The 18,412-nt window shown below is 36.9% G+C and overlaps 1 protein-coding gene across 1 annotated transcript; it reads right to left on the reverse strand.

The window, feature by feature from the left end:
- Positions 1-7,032: 7,032 nt before the first annotated feature.
- Positions 7,033-9,257, reverse strand: LOC104590491 (flavonoid 3',5'-hydroxylase 2-like). The gene is made up of 2 exons (XM_010249177.3): positions 8,295-9,257; positions 7,033-8,031 (listed from the first exon to the last, which is right to left on the reverse strand). Exons 1-2 carry the CDS (start codon positions 9,186-9,188, stop codon positions 7,402-7,404), a joined length of 1,524 nt encoding a protein of 507 aa, XP_010247479.1. The 5' UTR covers positions 9,189-9,257; the 3' UTR covers positions 7,033-7,401.
- Positions 9,258-18,412: the final 9,155 nt, after the last annotated feature.

Below are 18,412 nucleotides of genomic sequence, written 5' to 3' on the forward strand. Positions count from 1 at the left end.
GATCGTTGACAGTTAAGATCGGCTGGATTGTGCATCATCACAAAGCATTAGAAAAAACAAACTTACCGAATCAGAGCACAAATTCGTCTTAGTTCCATATTTACAGTTTTACCAAACATAAAGACGTGAAATCTGACTGTAGCTTGCCTGTTATCTAATGAATTAGGTTGTATTTCGATAAACTTTTCTAAAGCCCCAAACCCCAAAGCCCTAGTTTTAGGCTTTGTACTTCAGGGCTTAGAAGTGTTTTAGCTTTTTAAAAGCAATTCCTACCAAATACAACAAATCCTTTTTGCCCCAATTTTGTTTTCAACAGCCCAAAAGTCAAAAGTAAAAGTCTATCTCAACAGATTTGTGAGTTAATAGTTATCCACAACTATAAATTTGCTTCTAACTTGGGGTAAGTTGGAATTGTAGTCGTTGAATGGTTGTTTCTCTTTTCTAAAGCAAAACTGTCGTGCCTGTTTTGTTGTTGGTGACCTGTGAGAGAACATGTGCTCGTTAACAGTTTCTGGCTTTGCAATGTGGACCCCTACACAAAAAATCTGAGGGCCTATTTGATTTGTGGGAATAGGGGTCTGGAATTGGCATTAGAACGGGCCATTCCATTCTAGGTGGAATGGTATTTCCTCCTTTGAGAGGATGATCATTTCCTTCCCTCTCTTGGGAATGAAATCCCATTCCAGCTGATTCTAATTTTCATTTTTATTCCTGTTTGATCCAAACAGATTATAGGAATAGACCATTGTGAATCTGACTGTGAATCAAACAGACCCTAAAAGCTTTATTTGATGAAGATGTGGAAAACCATAATATGCTTTTGTTCAATCAAGAAATGAACATTCCGGTGAGGTGAGACACCTCCATGGTGTCTTTTTGCTTGGTACATACATGGATAAGGACCTCCCATTCTGGATCTCCTAATCACAAACCCTACCTAGCAAGGTACATAGATGAATGCACAGCTATAGTATCCCACGAGTAGGGTTTGCCATTAAGAGATCCAAATGAAAAAGAGTTGATAAGTTTGGGTACTAGATTGTCTTTTCTCATGACATTTAATGGTGAGTTAATGCTAGGTACTAAATCATTGCAAAATGAAAGTCTGGGTACAAGTTAATGCCAGGTACTAAATTGTTATAAAATGAAAGTTTGATTACTAGATTGTCGCATTTTAAAGTTCGGGTATTAAATTGACACTTGACCTAAGGTATAGGGTACATATCGGGAATTTTCCCTAAATTTTATTAATTAACCATTACCAAAAGGGAGGAAATATAAACAGGGGTGACTTAGCCTTCGTTGGTCCAAAATCAAAATACAAAGCACACAATCTCACCATCTCATCTCAACCAGGAGAACCACAAAAAGAAAAACAATAAATCATAATTAATCAAACTAAAAGCAAAAGACCATTACTTTATATGAATTGAAGAATAGGTCACTAGTAGACCTGTTCATGGGCCGGGTGGCCCGATGGCCCATCTCCCAGACGGGCTTGAACATGTTTATAGGCCCACGGGCTTAAACTCGGGCCAAAAAGCCTGGCCTGTAATAAATTCGAGCCGGGCTCGGGTTTTGTCAAAATAGCCCGGCCCAGCCCGACCTAAAATTAGACTTATAATAGGTATTTTGTTTATGTCCATTTGAATAATCTTTTTGATTTAAAAATGTAAAACTGTGTTTTAAAACATAAAAGACCATCTTGTAGGCCCATTGTTCATTTAAATAGGAAAAAAAACCATCTGAATTTTTAATTCTAATTTAAATAGGGAAAATTATAATTTTTTTTATTAGGTCGGGCTTCGGGCCCAAGTTATAAGCCCGTTGGTCGGGTCAAGCTCGGACTCGGGCCTAGCATATTTCCATTAATGATGAGTAAAAGCCCAGCCTGGCCCGGCCCGGCCCGGCCCGGCCCATAAACAAGTCTAGTCAGTAGTCTTCTTTAAACACCTTCACAAGATCACATGGAATGTTTTGCATTGAGCTGTATATAAAGAAGTTTTTTTTATCAATCCCTTTTACATTGGCCAAGAAGTCCACATATTGATTTCGGCCGGAGCTATCACTCTTTCAATTGTACGCAAAATATAAGTTATTTTCCAAGAAACAATATACAACCTCACCATCTCACCAATGCATTATAATTACGTATATATAGACACTATATACAACTTATATAATGTTTTAATTATCTAATAAATTCGATATTATATTTTTATAAATTTTTCTACATTCATAATTTAAAATGTAAATAATTTTTAAATTTCATCCATCTTATTTCATTTTAAGCATAATATAAGTTTGACTTGAATTTAATCTGAATCCAATCCAAATCCAATATATCAGATACCACAATCCGACCTAATTACAGCCTGTGCATCAAACTAGAGCTACTGCCCAAAAGTGTACAAGAAATGTAAACACTTTTTCTTGTGTTTATTACCATCATGCTAGGGAACACAGTCTTGTACTAACATTGATCGAACTGAACTATTAGAGTAATAAAAGCGATAATAGGGTTTAATGTACCTTTTTATTAGTGTACCTAATACCCTATTTAGTGGTGCAAATAGGGCATCAGAGTTGAAAAGTTTACAATGTTTTGGCTGTTGGGTTGCTTTTCATTCTGGCCAAGGCCATTAAAGTTTTGACAAATTATCAACCCAAGCCGGCCAAAGTGTAAGAGATCTAGACTGAGAATAAAATGTAGGAGAGGGTGAGGGTTTGGAACCCTTAGGCCGGTTCGGACCACAATATTGTATGTTATATGGGACCACAAGATTCCTATGCGTTTATTCAAAGTCAGATGTATTTAGTTTTTCATTCTTTTTGCTAATAAATTTATACTGTTTTTTTAAGCATTCTATACAGTTGCATTTTCTTGCAAGTTCATCAGGATTCAAGTATTGTTGGGGATGAAAATGATAAGTGAGGCTTATCATGCAAGATCCATGGCCCAGTTTCCTATACACCTAAAATGTTCCAATTCAGAGTGAGCTTGAATGGTCTTCTTTCAAAGTTAAGAAATGGATAATTTCCATAAAATGCTATTATGGGATCTCAATCATTGGGGTGAGACTCTCTAAAATACCTTGTGAGTGTGCATTGAGATATATACTGTTGCGAAAAAATCCAAGAAAACAGATTGAATGAATGGCACCTAAACTAAATCTAAAACTAGAGATAAAGAGAAACAAGTACAAAAAAATACACAGATTTATGTGGTTCGGCTTATAGTCTACATCCACAGGTGGAGGAGGAGTAGAAATTCACTATGAAGTTGTCAATGGAGAAGAAATACAGAGTTGTGCTCTCACAGAAAAAATTAAGCCCGAACTATGCCCAATGTCTCACTCGTCTCTCACAAGACAAAGAGGCTGTTTACAAGAGAGAAAATCCCCGAAATACATAACTCTTCGTATTCGGTTCAGACCTATAAGATGAATATGCATCGAATCCATACCACCGCCCTATGCATCCACCACAAATCACTACGAAATTTTGCTTTCGGGTTTTTCTCAAATTTAATTCGGAGCGGATTTATGAAACGGGTCGCCACAAAGAATTCAAGGCACAAACATAACATATACTAATAAGATCCTGTTAGAGAAGTTAACTCATGAAAGAACTCTTATGCAAAGTTCTTTTAATTCTTAGACTTGTTTATGGGTCGGGCCGGGCTAGGCTTTGCCTCTTTATCAATAGAAAATGTGCAGGCCCGAGCCTGAGCCCGATCCAACCATTGGGCCTAGATCTTGAGCCCAAGCCTAACCCTTATATAAAGTCTAAAGCCCAAGCCTGACCTTTACACAAAATGTCTTATTTTTAGTGTATTATTATAAACTAATATTATATTAATTTAATAAATTAATAAACTAATTTGTACTTTCTAATAGTAAATTAATATTTATTAATAACTTAAGAAACAAATATGTTATATATAACATAGATGCTTATATGTAATAATATCGGGTCAGACTTATTTGAGAAAGCCCGAGCTTGGCTTGAAAAATGACCAGGCCTGACATTTAAAGCTTGAGCCCAAGCCTACGGGCTTAAAGTTTTGTCCAAGCCCGAAAAATAACGGGCCAGACCAGGCCAGGCCTTTGGACTACCCGACTCATAAAACAGGTCACTCAAAAGAGTTATGGGATTGTAGGGTTGTGATTATTCACTTTGATATACCATGAGAATGATCACTGATGATCTATGGTTATAAGACTCCGTATATTGGATGCTTGTGAGTAATTTTATGATTTTATGAATATCTAACAACAAATCATCACCTTGGGATAAGAGAAGAGTGTCGCTACGAAGAACTTTGAGTCAAATTAGGACTTTAGCGGTAGAGGAATCCTAGTGAGACAAGGACTAGTATACGAGTCCCTCTTGGTAAAATACAGAAAAGATCCTATTTGAATTGGGACTCATAGGGAGGAATCCTAGTTGCAGTATGACTCTAGTTTTCGGGTTTCAGTGGAGTGTGGGATGAATATTGAATGAGTCCTTGTAACAATGGAACTTATAACAAAGTTTTAAGGCTGACATGTAGTGTCTTGATTGAATTGTAAATCCCCGATATACTCGGGTTATTAAATATTAGCAACTGTCTTAAAAAAGTTTCAAAGCAAGAAATTAAAATTTAGGAGACTTTCTAATGAGAGCCAAACTCGAGATAGTGACTTTTATGTGGTAGAGAGAGAGAGGATTGAAGATTCCAATAACCCTAATTCTTGAAGATGGAAACCCTAGTAAGATCTCACACCCCCTAAGAGCCCTGCTAATAATATATTAGAACAACTTACAACTTTCAATTGTATTCTGATGACATAGAGAGTTGATCATCTTTAGTTTCGGTTTGGCTGAACAAGATCACATCTCCACCCCACAAGGAGTCACCCCACAATGTCTCACAGCGCATCCCCGCTATGTATTGGGAACATCTACCGATGATGACATCATTAGGATATGTATTATCATCGAGAAATGTTCTCAATACATGACGGGGATGTACTGTGGGGCGGAGATGTGAACTCTTGGCGAACATATAGACTTGTTTGGATGCATAGTACTCCTCGTGGCAACTACACCACTACGTCAGGACTGAAATTTCTTGCAAAGGATGACCCAACATATTCTGATGGCACACTCACTTGGTCTAAATTCTGGAGTACAACTTTAATTCCTCTTCCAACTAGGGTCATTTTGAGTGCTCACCATATGCTGGTCGGAGTGCCCGGCCGGATTAATTTCATTACTCATGTTCTCATTTCTGATTTGTCTTCGAGATGAATGAATGAATTAATTTGCATTTGCACTTAAGAAAAACAAAAAATGCTGGGCATCAAATCTCAGATAATATTTTAGTGGTTCATGGAATTTTACAAAAGCACTAAAGGTATAAAGACTGGGATTTTAAGAAAAAATAACCATGGCTAAAATGGAGTTTGGTGACTTGTGGATTGTGTTTTCTTTGTTCCCTGTAGAAGAGCCCTTGTGCATGAATGGGTCTCCCGTTTGGGAGTTTTAAGCCAACCAGAGGTATTACACAAGGAGATCGATCCCCTCTCCCCTAAGCTCTTATTTGTTTGCGTCTTGCTGAAAATGCTTAATTTTTGCTAATATTTTATATCTTCAAGATCAAGCTAAAATTTACCAAAATTAGGAGGATGCTTTCTAGATTTTTGCTAATATTTCACAAGTCATAGGTTTAATTTAGTAAGAATACTTCCCAGGAGGATGCTTTCTAGATTTCTCAAAATTAAGCCGTGTGTCCATCTTGGTCTGCCTACTAAAATTGGCTGATTATAAAGAAAACAGAAACTTTTAACTTTGTAATTGAGAGGATTATGATCATAACTCACGGGTGGTGGAGGTCTTTAGTTTAAATAGACAATTGCACTCGACAAGATCTTTTGAATCTTTTTTTTTTTTCATTACCGCATGGCTCATCTCTGGCTTAATCGAAATTACAGTCATTCATTTGTGGGGAGGTGTTCCCAATGCACAGCTGCAAGTCTTGTGAGGATGGTATGGGTACAAATTTTGTGAGTATTAAATCGGGATTCAATGCAGGACCGGGTTCGGTCATCACAAAATTTGTCCTCACATGCACTGTTTTCACAACACTTGCAATCATACATTTGTTTCAGTTTGGAAGGAGTACAAATAGATACAAAATAATTCTAATTAGAAGGTTTTGCACCTTATATATTTGAATTTGTACTCCTTTCAACCTGAGCCTTTGGAACAGTCTTTATATTCAATTTTTTTCATTCACGTGAAATGTTCCCAATGCAGGGCTGCAAGTGTTGTGGGAAGTTATGAAGACAAAATTTGTGAGGACTAATCCAGATTCTAAAAATATATGGTGTTGAATAGAAATTTGGACCGACAAATTTAACTAGGTTTTTACATCAATTTGGTTCCAAGACAAGGTCCATATGCAAGGTTGACCTAGGGTTTGTCCTTAACCCCACCCATCCCATCTAATATATATTCATATTTTATTAGAGAGGGCCAAAAGGGTTTAAAAGTATTTAATAAGAAATAAGTAATTTAATAGGGGAGGGGAGATATTACAAAGATTGACTATTAAAGAAAAGAGGGGGTGGGGGAGAGAACTAAGAACAAATTTCAATTTTATTAGAGAAGAGTAATGATAGGTTTCAATGAAGAAAATTAACATATAATAGGGTTTATGAAGAGAAAAACAAGGAAATTTTTAATATTTTACGAGTATGAAAAATGAGAGATGTGAAGACTACGTGTAAAGCCTGTGGTGAGTGACCCCTGGCCACCATACATTTGATTAATATAACTTTATCTTTACCACAAAAAAAAAAAGGAAACATTGTTTGTTGATTGGCACAAAGTAACTTTGTCTATTGCTTTTTTGAAAGGACAAACATCAGTTTCACAATCAATAGTCACAGGTAAAAAATGAATAACACGCCAAATAATGGAGAGCACTGTCGCCATTCTCAAAACAGAAAATGAAAAATGGTACGATTCTAAACAAGACCACCCTTTTTCAGAGAACAACACATTAATTATTAATTTCTCGGGGCTATGAACTTCATTACACGTTGAAGCACCAATGTAAGTGCTCGGGGCTATGGTTGTTTAATTATTAGTTTACTTACTTTAGTTCGATTAGTCATAAAAAAAGGTCATTAATTATGACTAGAGAACCATTTATAGCACCGAAACTGAATCCAACAAAAAGCAATAAAGAACAAGAAATTGAAATGCAGGACAACCATCCAGCCCTCTTATAAAATACCACGAGAGATTAGAACTTATTAGCAGAGCTAGACCTCCATAGAATAAGTGGCTGATCGATTATGAAGCCAGATTATTAACATGCAGCTTGTTAATTACTGGGCGGGGCCGGGGTCAAGCGGCATAAGCGGTAGGGGCCAATCTAGGGGTCACCATGGCTGAGAGCGGCACAGCCTTCTGGAGAGCCAACCCAAAGGCCTCGTCCAAGTTTAGCTCAACCCCATCTGGCATTCTCCAGTCAAACGAGTGCACGAGTGTGCCTAGTATGTACTCCACTAGCACAATTCCCATTCGAGTCCCTGCACATATCCTTCTTCCTGCTCCAAACGGGATCAGCTCGAAGTCGTTTCCACGAGGATCAATCTTTGCATTTCTGCCGCTCAAGAACCTCTCCGGGGTGAAGCTCAGGGGGTTCTCCCACACGACTGGGTCCCGCCCAATTCCCCATATGTTGACACTCAGCCTTGTGCCCTTGGGTATGTAGTACCCATTCACCTCGCATGCTTCGATCGCTACTCTTGGGAGATTGAGCGGCGTCGACGGGTGCTTCCTGAATGTTTCCTTGCAGATGGCCTGTAAGTATGGCAGCTTGGCTATGTCGGATTCCTCCAGCCTGCGGTTCCTGCCGATCACTTGATCCATCTCTTCATGTGCACGTCTCAGAATGCTGGGGTTGTTCAGCATCTCCGCCAGCGCCCATTCGATTATACTCGATGATGTGTCCGTCCCGGCCGAGAACAAATTCTACCAAACGTAATAAGAATTAATTAATGAAGCAATTAAGTTGTAAGCTAAAGAACTGTAAAAAGCTATATAGAAAATTAAAGAATGTTTAGGGATAATTTGTTGCTGTAACCCACATGCCGGAATTAACACAAATATCCTACGCATTACGCAAACAATAAATGAGATAACGAGAAACCATATATATATATATATATATATATATACATAGATGAAGCTAGATGCAAGTGGTGGCGTGAGAACATCATATTCATATTTCATACCAATAGTAGGGCCTTGATGTTGGTTTCAGTGAGCCTCTCTCCGTCCGAGTTATCCCTGTTGGCGTAGATTACATCAAGAAAGTCTGGCTTTCCCTTGCGTTCGTGAGCCGTGGCTTTGTGCTCGAATATCATCTTCGAGATGAGGCCGTCCCACCTCTTGTGCAGCTTCTTCATCCCCCCTTCGATCCCCTGCAAGTCCATCCAAGCAATCGATGGAATGAAGTCGCCGATGTTGAATAGCCCGGCCTTTGTCATCAGCTCCACGACCATGTCCTTGAACTCGTTAGATTCCGACCCCTTGGTCGCAAACACACGTCGGCTAAGTATGACCTGCCCTATCATGTTGGCCATGGCATACGTTAGCATCTCCGGAACGACAACTGGTTCGCCTCGGCGGCATGCGTCGTTCATGGCCCGGAGCATGTGGCCTAGTTCAATGGTCCTTACTTGAGCCCAGTCATCAAGGGCCTTGCCACCGAGCATGTGTAGATTGCTCAGTTTACGTAGCAATTTCCACCTCGGTCCGTAGTCGGCGAAGACCATGTCCTGAGCGTTGTAGGCAAGGTGAGTGGCTCCTGCATTGGGGGGGCGGTTGGAGAAGTTGAGATCGAGGGTCTTGAGGAATGCACGGGCAGCGTCCGGCGTTGAAGCCACAGCCATTCCGCAAGTACCCATCTTGAGGTACATGACGGGGCCATATTGCTTGGCCATTCGGGCTAGTGCGACATGGGGCATGCCGCCTAGCAGTGGGAGCGCCCCAATGATCGGCCACCCTTTGGGGCCGGGCGGAAGCTTTCGTGGCTTGGAGATGACTCGACGTATGAAAAGGCGTGTAACCAAGAAGAGGATAGACGCTGCGACAAGCTCGCGAGCAAGGACTATGTCGAAAGCCATGCTTATTGCGGCTTTGTGTCAGCTGCACTGTAACACGGCTGGTCTGGTCTGGTCTGGTGTGTAGGGGCGTCGGGGCCAGGTTATAATATAGAGTGAGAAGGTTGGGGAAGGGTGGAAGTTCGGCACGTGGTTTCTTCTTTCATCTACTTGGATGGGAAAGGACAAAATACATGCTCCAACCTAACGCCCTAACGGATAGAGGTAATAAAAGCTGATTTCAGGTTAGGGATCATAGCAGATAAGATAAGGGTATCAATAAAAAATATTATTTTTAAATAATAAATAAAACGAGGTACTTGTCTGGAAAAATATAAAATAAAGACAATGCCACTGTTCATTATCTTCCTCGACAATCGTGTACTATATGCAGAAAGACGATCGTAAACTTCAGGTTCATGGAGCTCCTCACGGTGATGGCCTATAATATACAAATCTATTCTTTAGATGCAGACAACGTGGTATGCTGGTACTTGTCACTATGGGAATTGCAGCGAATCCAATTGGAAACACGATGTACGCCAGTACTTCCTCCAACGTCGAAAGTTCTGCTGGGTTCATATCAATTGATGTATTATAGGTTTTTTCTTCAGGTGTGTAAGATAGAGTGAGTTTCTTCTTCAAGTGCGCAAGATAGAGTGGGGTATAGCCTCAATGGATAGGTATTTCCATTTCAACATTAATGGAAGTTGAGATGTACAGTTCTTCAGAGCTGAATATAGAGGTAGAGCAGTCCATGGGAACGCCTCCTCTGCCCCCTCCTGTGCCATCAAAGCGGGTGAATACAGAGGCAAAGGAGGAAGACGAGCGATTGTCTTTTTATGATATTTTTCTAATAAAAATTATTCCATTTTTATTATTGATATTAAGGGCAAAAACTTGCCCTTATTTACTAGAATCCCCCTTTAGGTTAAGAATTGGAGAAGATCTGTGCAGCAAAATGGAGAAGTGGGTCCTTGCCCTTATTAACTTTGAGACTTGTGAAGTAGAGAATTCTGGGACCCATGCTTGATTGCTTGTCATCTAATGGTTAGCAACATCTGAATTGAATATTGATATTGAATCTGATAGAGTGATCTGGTTTCCATGTTTAATTAATATTGAGGCATGAGCTGATCTCATCTATGGGATAAAGTTAGTACGTTCTTATGGTCTTGGATTTTATTCACCTATCGAATGTAATTCACTGCTTTCTTTTTCGCTCTTTGCGCTTTGAAGCAGCAGCTTCCAGCTTTTCATTTCAGGGAAAGTCTAAAAAGCTATGTTTGCTGAAAAATCCGGAATGTTTTTTACTGAGTTAATGGGATTATAGCAGATAATCCCATTGACTGTAGGTGGAGTTAATTTCCGTAGCCTTTTCAAATCATAGCTGATTTTCCAAATGGGCTCTTAGTTCCCGTCTGGTGGGGTGGGGGGGGGGGGGGGGGGGAGGGCTGACGCTTAGCGGCTTCTGCTTTTAAGATGGGCCCCACAAGGACAGCCTATTAGCTTGTGTTTTGAGATGAGAGCCTGAATCGGCTGTCAATCATTTGAATAGCTGTCTGCTTCGGCTTCTTTACAGAGCTTATCCGAAGCACCTCAAAGCAACTGAGAAATCTTCAGCTTAGGGTCCATTTGGGAGGGCTGAATTGAAGATTCAGTTAAGCTGGTTCTGCCATTCAGTTGCTTCAAAATACTCGATCCACATAAACTATTCAAAGAGGCGCGCATCAGCGAACAACCCTTCAAACTTGTCATTTCATAGCAATTGAAATCACAAGTGGAACCGAAGACAAATGCCATATATGTGGTTAGAATTCATTTTCGGATCAGAATGAACAATGCTCATACATGATTGCATTTACCATTTTGTTGTAGAATAACTACTGCTCGTCACCTGATATCATCGCCAGGCTACCCGTCAAAACCTTTCTGTGTTTGGTGTTTGTTGCAGTGCAATTTTATTTGTGTTAGTATAAATATATGAGAGTGCAAATGAAAAAAAGAATACAAATTTTGGTTTAATTTTGTTTTCGACTTTACTTTATTCTACTTTAGTTTTATTTTACTTCATTTTTAATGCAATCAAATAAATTAAGATAAATTTTAAAACAAAAATAAATTAAATCTTGCACCCAAATCATTTACGCTACTATAATTTTACAATCAGTACAAATTCACAGACTTAAGGTTGGTGCCGGTCCATCACATATTAATTAGCACCGAAGCCTGGAAAGCTACTGACCCAAGTTTTATTAATTTAATGTAGTGGTTGCTATTTGAACATATTTTTATCTTCAAAATTAGATAAAAAAATCATGTTAAGGTTGCTATTGGGTCCGTTTGGTTTTCAGTTGGAATCGGAATCGAAATTCTTTGGAATCGGACTTGAAATGGTTCATTTCCATAATCTATTTGGTTCAGACATGAATGGGAATGGGAATTAAAATCAACAGGAATGAGATTTCATTCCTAAGGGAGGAGTAGGGAATGGTCATCTCTCAAATAGGAGAATGTCATTCCAGCAAGAAGGGAAATAGATTCCGATTCTATCCAATCGAACAGTTGAAATCGGAATAGCCCATTCTGATTCCGATTCCAGACTCCTATTCCCGTGAACCAAACAGGGCCTAAATCTTTTTAGACAAAGCAATCATGATAAGGAACTTGGATTCAGTATTGACAAAATGGTGTTCACACTGTATTCACAGCCACTGTATTTATATGTTTTTTATTCACGGGAAAATATTTTCAATGTACAGTTGCAAGTGGCTGTGAGTATGATACATAGACCATTTTGTGAGGACTGAATAGATCTAGAATTTGAGAACCATAGTTAATGCTTAAAGATAAGATGAGAGACGAGAAAGAAAAAAAGAAAGAAAGAAAGAAAAAGAGCAAATTGCTGAAATCTCCCCGTTCACAGTTGGGGTTCAGTACCTTACTTTATGCTAATACCATTGTCCTCTCCAGTACTTTGACATTGTTGCATATGCACTCCTTCCTTTATGCCGAAATGGAGATCGGCTTCAGTCAGTGCAAGGCCCGTTCGAACACTGTTCAAATAGCCTTTTATGGCCTTGCATAAGGAACATCTCCGTACTTCTATGCTTTATTTCATGGAGAGATATTTTCCAATGTAAGGTTATGAGGGTTATTTGATCAGGCTTTGCACCAACTGAATCCCATTTCGCTGAAATGACTGAAGCTATAGAGAAAAAGGGTGGCCAATGGGTGGGTTGGGTGAGGGTTGAGTAACAACTCACCCATATTCACCCACTAGCCCATTTGCCACTCATGTTAGCGGATCAAAGTGAGTCACAACCCACTCTGACCATGACCCACCCTAACCCACCCACTTGACCCTCTAATTCAAAATAGTTTTATTTATTTATTTATTTTTTCTAATTCTAATTGCTCAAAAACCAAAGGTCCATATATTTCAACTCAAAAGCATAAAAATTTCAAAATTTTCCAATAAAAAAACATTAAACATTAAAACACAAAATTGGTAAAAATATATATTTGATGTAAAACATTAGAAGTTACAAAAAAGTAAACAATAGAAAATTTAAATAAAAGTATAAAAGAGAAATTGTAAAAAACATAGAAAATTGTGCAAAATATAGAAAAATTACAAGAAATTGCAGGAAAGTACAGAATGCAAAGATTACGAAAATTAAAGAAAATAGAAATTTCATAAAAACAAGAAAATATGGAAATTGTAGAAAATATATTAAATTATAAAAATTACAAAAGACACATAAAATTATAAAAATGTAAAACATATATATATATATATATTGCAATCCATAATAAAAAATTGACATAAGTACATAAAATTAAAAAAATTAAAAAATTATATATTTTAGCTAATGCCAAGAAATATAGAAAATGAAGTAAAACTCGTAGAAATGCATTAAATGATAAAAATGCATAAAACAAATAGAACGGTAAAGAGTTTCAAAAAAAATATATTTTGGAAAAAAATAAGTAATGGAAAATTTTGGGGAAAATGCTTGAATACAGAAATTAGCAGAAGATTATAGAAAATGCAAAAAAAATACAAAAAAAATGAAAAATACAGAATTTTTTGCACAAAAAGTTATATAAAAATGTAGAAAATCCAAAATTGGGAGGAGGTGGAGAGATAAAGAGGTGGAGGTAGAGAGGTGGAAATAGAGAGGGTGAAGGTGGAGAGGTTAAGGTAAAGGGTTACTTGATTCTCTCATTTTCAAACCCTGACCCAACCCTTTTTACTTGACCCCAATGGGTAATTTGACCCATCTTGACCCACTTCTCAAATGGGTGGGTATGGCTGGGTTTTGATTGGTTTACAAATGGCCAAACCAAAACTAACCTAGCTTGATCAGGTTGGAAAGTTGTTGAATCGAAGTCGACCAACTTGGGTCAAGTTGGGTCGGGTTGGTTAGTTTCATCAGTTTGATGAACAAACCTAGCTAAAATTAATTATTGTTATTTTTGTATATAAAAAAAATTATTAGAAATAACTATTAATTATTTAAAAATTTGAAATATAAACCAATTATCTACTTTTATGTGTTTTTATTATTTATCTTTCACTCAACAAAATCTGTGCATCGCACGAGTCCCCAATAGTGTACATATAAGTAAATATATGTATATATTAACATGTATGCATACATGTTAATACATATCTATATATGTATATATACAACACGAACCTAGCCTGAGGACCAAAAATCCAAACCTAGCCCATGTAAATTTTGGGCTAGGTTGGTTCACGCGGGTTGGGCCCACCCAAATTGCACCCCTACCTTTTTTAAGCATGGAGGCTAAGCGAGGTGCAAAAGCCCATAAAGTGGGTTGTGTCGTGCTGGCCCATAGGTCATCATGGTTCGTGCCGCCCTCGGTGAAAATTTTGGGGGTTGTCTTGGCACGACTCACGGCCCAGGCCCATGTCTTTTTAGGCTGGGCCGTGGGCTTGGGCTGTGTTGGGCTAGGCCACAGGGTGGGCCTTGGGTGCAGGCCAAACAAGGCTAAACTGATTTGTTGACTTTTTTTTTTTGAAAATTTTTAATTCTTTTCTAAGTAAAAGTGTAAAACTAAAATATTTAACTTTCCTTTGAACTTTGGGAACTATTTGAAAAATTAAGAAATGAAAAATGAGAAATCTAACACATAAATGAAAAAAATACTTAACCAAATAAGAATGACGCAATAACAAATTGGAAGAAAAATAGGAATTTTATTTCATTTAAATTTGAATGACACAAATTACAAAGCACACAATGGTTGGTTACTTGAATGAATGAAATATGAAAATGGAATAAATTAAAAAAAATATAAAAAAATACAATATAGTTACTAATGGAAAATACATAATTACGTTGTTAAAAAATAGCAAATAAATTAAATAAAATTAAAAAATTACAATAATTTGAAAAAAATAAAAAATTCTATACAACTAGTCAACTTCATGAATCATGACTTTCATCATCTGCTTAAGGTGAAATATCCAGTGTAGTATCATGCCCTCCTTTGTTTTGTAATCTATCTTCTACATTTAGCCAATCATTAAAGCAGATGCACATCTCTATACTTTCATCGTTCATGCAGTTTCTCTTGCCGTCCAACACCCTGGTACCTACACTAAAACAAGACTCCGATGGAACTGTAGGCACCAGAGGGGTTAGTAGATCACGTGCCATGGCCGTGAGAATTGGATAATTTTTTGAATGTTCACTCCATCAAGCTAAAATATCAAAATTATTTGTTCCCTCACCAAAACTAGAAAAATTTGCTTATAAATAAAAATTAAGTTCAATAAATGAACTTGTTGAAGAAGTAGCATATTTCTGCCTTCTACTTATTAAATAAAAAAGTTTTTCTCTTCTACTACTAGGCTCAAGATCAGAAGTAGGAGATGCTGTACAAGTTGTAGGATTATTTCCTACTACTTCAGATTCATATAAACTGTGCATTTCAAATAATAAATTATTAATATCTTCTTTTTTTATTTTCAATTTCAATCTTCATATTTTCACAACATGTTTAAGGTAAAATATCTAAACCATCTTTCCTAATCCTAGGATCTAATATTGTAGGTAAGCAATAAATGGGAGAAATGTTCTTCCAATATTTTTTAAATTTATTTTCCATTATTTCAACAATACATTTAAGTTGTGGATTATTTCTTTATTTTGCGAAACAATCACTAATCACCAATAATTGATAAGGTAAATCACTAATCACCATTTCCTAGTCTTCCTCAAATATAATATCATTAGGCATTTTTGCATTATGTTTAACATCTAATATAAAATGTTTATATTTTAAACCATAATTTTGACATAAATATTTAAATTCTTGTTTTCTTGCCCCTGAACTTTTAATATATAAAATACAATTTCTAATTTTAGAAATATGAGTAGAAATAATATTTAAAGCATCTTGAATACATAGATTTAAGATGTGACATGCACATCTAAAATGAAATAATTTACCATTTAAACATGATTTTAATTGAGATTTTAAAATATTTATTGCAAAATCATTATTGTTGGCATTATCAAAACTAATAGAAAATAATTTATTCTCAATTCCATAAGCATGTAAAGTATTTAAAATGCTTGCAGCAATAGCTGGGCCAATATGTGGTCACTCAAGCCTAGTAAAACTTAAAATTCATTTATTTAAAAGCCAATTTCCATTAATAAAATGATTGGTAACACAAATATAACTTATGTTAAATTTAGAAGTCTAAACATGAGAAGTAATTGAAACTTTAGAATTAAGATTTGATAACAAATAAATTAAATTTTGTTTATATGAATAGAAAATTTTTAAAGCATCTGATCTAATAGTATTCCTAGAAGCTCTTTTATATTTTGGATTTACAGTATTATGTAACCATTTTTGAAATTTAGTATCTTCAACTAACAAAAATGGTTGTTCTTTATGTACAATGTATTTTTCTAATTCTTGTCTCATTTTTCTTGTGAATATTTAAATGTACCAAAACCCCCCCTCCCAATTTGTGTTTGTGTTGTTTCTCTCCCTTCTTCTTCTTCTTCCTTCTCATGTGTGAGCAAACGTCTACTCAAATGGCCAGTAATGCCCTTGCTACAATAGCTAAAGTCTTTTCTACATTTTTGGCAAAGTGTTCATTTTCCCTTCCCCTCAACATCCTCTATTTTAAATATTTTTCAAACCAGGCTACTAAACTTAGAGGCCCTCTTTTTCTTTCCCCTAGTATCAGTACCATGGGTGAAAGTTCCACTTCCATCGATATCAATAGCATCAGTGCTAACACTATCATGATGCGATTGAATATCGTCAACAGTGAACATGTTGGGGAATTGGTTTTGAGAAGATCCAACCATTTTTTTAAATTCTAAAAAAATAAAAATTAATTTAATTGGACTTACCCATATTGCCAGTTCAGAATCCAAACTTGATTTCAACGGTTAAAGCCTTTCAATGTCCAAGCCTCCCAAATTTCTAACTTGAGATGCTTGAGCTAGTTGAGCAAGCCGCCTTCTTGTTGAAACTTCAATAAAGTTGAGAATTGGAGAATCGGACAATCAACTAATCAGACTATCAGAGTTCACTCAGATTGTAGAAAATGTATGAGAGAGGGAGAGAAGAGATTAAGAGAATTGTTGAAGTGGTGTGATGAGAGTGGTGGAGGATATGGCTATTTATAGGAATTGAAAATAATTCAATTGCCTAAAATACCCTAAAAATTAGCTATTTTTTATTTGTTGGGAGGGGTATTTTGGTTATTGTAAAGTTATTAAAGCCCCCTAAACTAGTTGTTATATAGATATTGGGGGGCATTTGTGTCATTTTCCCCCTCCATAAACAAAGTACATAAATACTCCCTATATAGCTGTTAGGGGGGAGGGTCCCAACGGCTAGTTTTCCGACGGGCTGAGCACGGCCTGCTACGGGCCCTGTGGGCCATGCCGTTCTGGCCCGTGACGGGCCGTATTGGAGGCCGTGCCAACCCATGGAATATGAACCCCGGCCCAGCACGACACTGACCATTGTGTTGGGCTTGGCACAACCTGTGAGCTGTCTTGCTGTATTGGGCCGGGCCATGTCGGGCCATAGGCGGCATGACCCGATTTACACCACTAAAAATTTCCATGCTAATTCTAGGGTTAGGGTGAAGTAATTAGAAAAAATATAAATAAATTGAAAATTTCCTATGCTTAAATTATTAAGCGCTTGAATGTGTTTTATATGTTATGTTTAATTTTATAGTTACATTTTCACTTTCAATATGTTTTATATGTGAGGAAAGGAATTCCTTCCCTACTTAATTGCTGAATGTGATTATAGAAGATCATATGTAGATTCCTTGGGATCTAGAAATGGATTTGGCAAATAGGCAACTAGCAGATCCCATATCATATTGAAGAACCAACTACGGAGTCATCTTATGCATGGTAAGAGACTTAAGGCTCCAATGACAGAAATTAATTCTAGCCCTAAATATTTTGATATAGCTCAAATATAAAGAAAGAAAATGGATGAAATGTGTTAAACGGAAGTAGAAAAAGAAGGAGAAAATTAAATAGAACTTCATTAATACGAGATATTATAATGAGATAATAAGGTTGGAGACTCATTCAGCCAAAGAAAAGGAAAGAACTTTATTGCATCATATTTAGGATTACATAGCTTATATAAGGAACAAAACTAGTTATTGGAACATTTAAATAAATATAGCCATTGAACATTTAATAAAACTAGTCCTTAAAAATTCATTAACAAACTAATTGTTAGAAACCCACTAATCAAAGTTATTGTTGTAAATCCATTAGTGAGTTTAAATTAAGGCCCACTTGTTTTATTCTCTAAGAAAGATTTGATGCTTGCCCGAGCATACTTTGAAACTACATCATATATAATTGTAGTTAGCATACTAAGGCCCCATTTGATTCATGGGAATAAGGGTATGGAATCAGAATCAGAATGGGCTATTTCGATCCCAACTGTTTGGTTGGGTGGAATCAGAATCCCATTCCCACTCCTGTTGGAATGCCATTCTCCCATTTGAGGGAATGGCCATTCCCTGCCCCTCCCTTGGGAATGAAATCCCATTCCTCCTGATTTTAATTCTCATTCACATTCCTGTTTGAACCAAACAGACTATGGGAATTGACCATTCCGATTCTGATTCTAGAGGATTTTGATTCCGATTCCAATTCTGATTACAAACCAAACGGACCCTAAGATTCCTCAAAGTAGCAGTT

The sequence above is a fragment of the Nelumbo nucifera genome, chromosome 7 (genome assembly GCF_055504915.1).
Source record: "Nelumbo nucifera cultivar China Antique chromosome 7, China Antique-T2T, whole genome shotgun sequence".
In the NCBI taxonomy this organism is placed as follows: Eukaryota; Viridiplantae; Streptophyta; class Magnoliopsida; order Proteales; family Nelumbonaceae; genus Nelumbo; species Nelumbo nucifera.

What these genes read in the sequence shown, in the direction of transcription:
- LOC104590491 (XM_010249177.3), bottom strand. Translation starts at nt 9,188, where the DNA reads ATGGCTTTCGACATAGTCCTTGCTCGCGAGCTTGTCGCAGCGTCTATC. An exon ending in ACATCAAGGCCCTACTATTG is followed by an intron (nt 8,032 to 8,294) that starts GTATGAAATATG and finishes TACGTTTGGTAG; the next exon opens with AATTTGTTCTCGGCCGGGAC.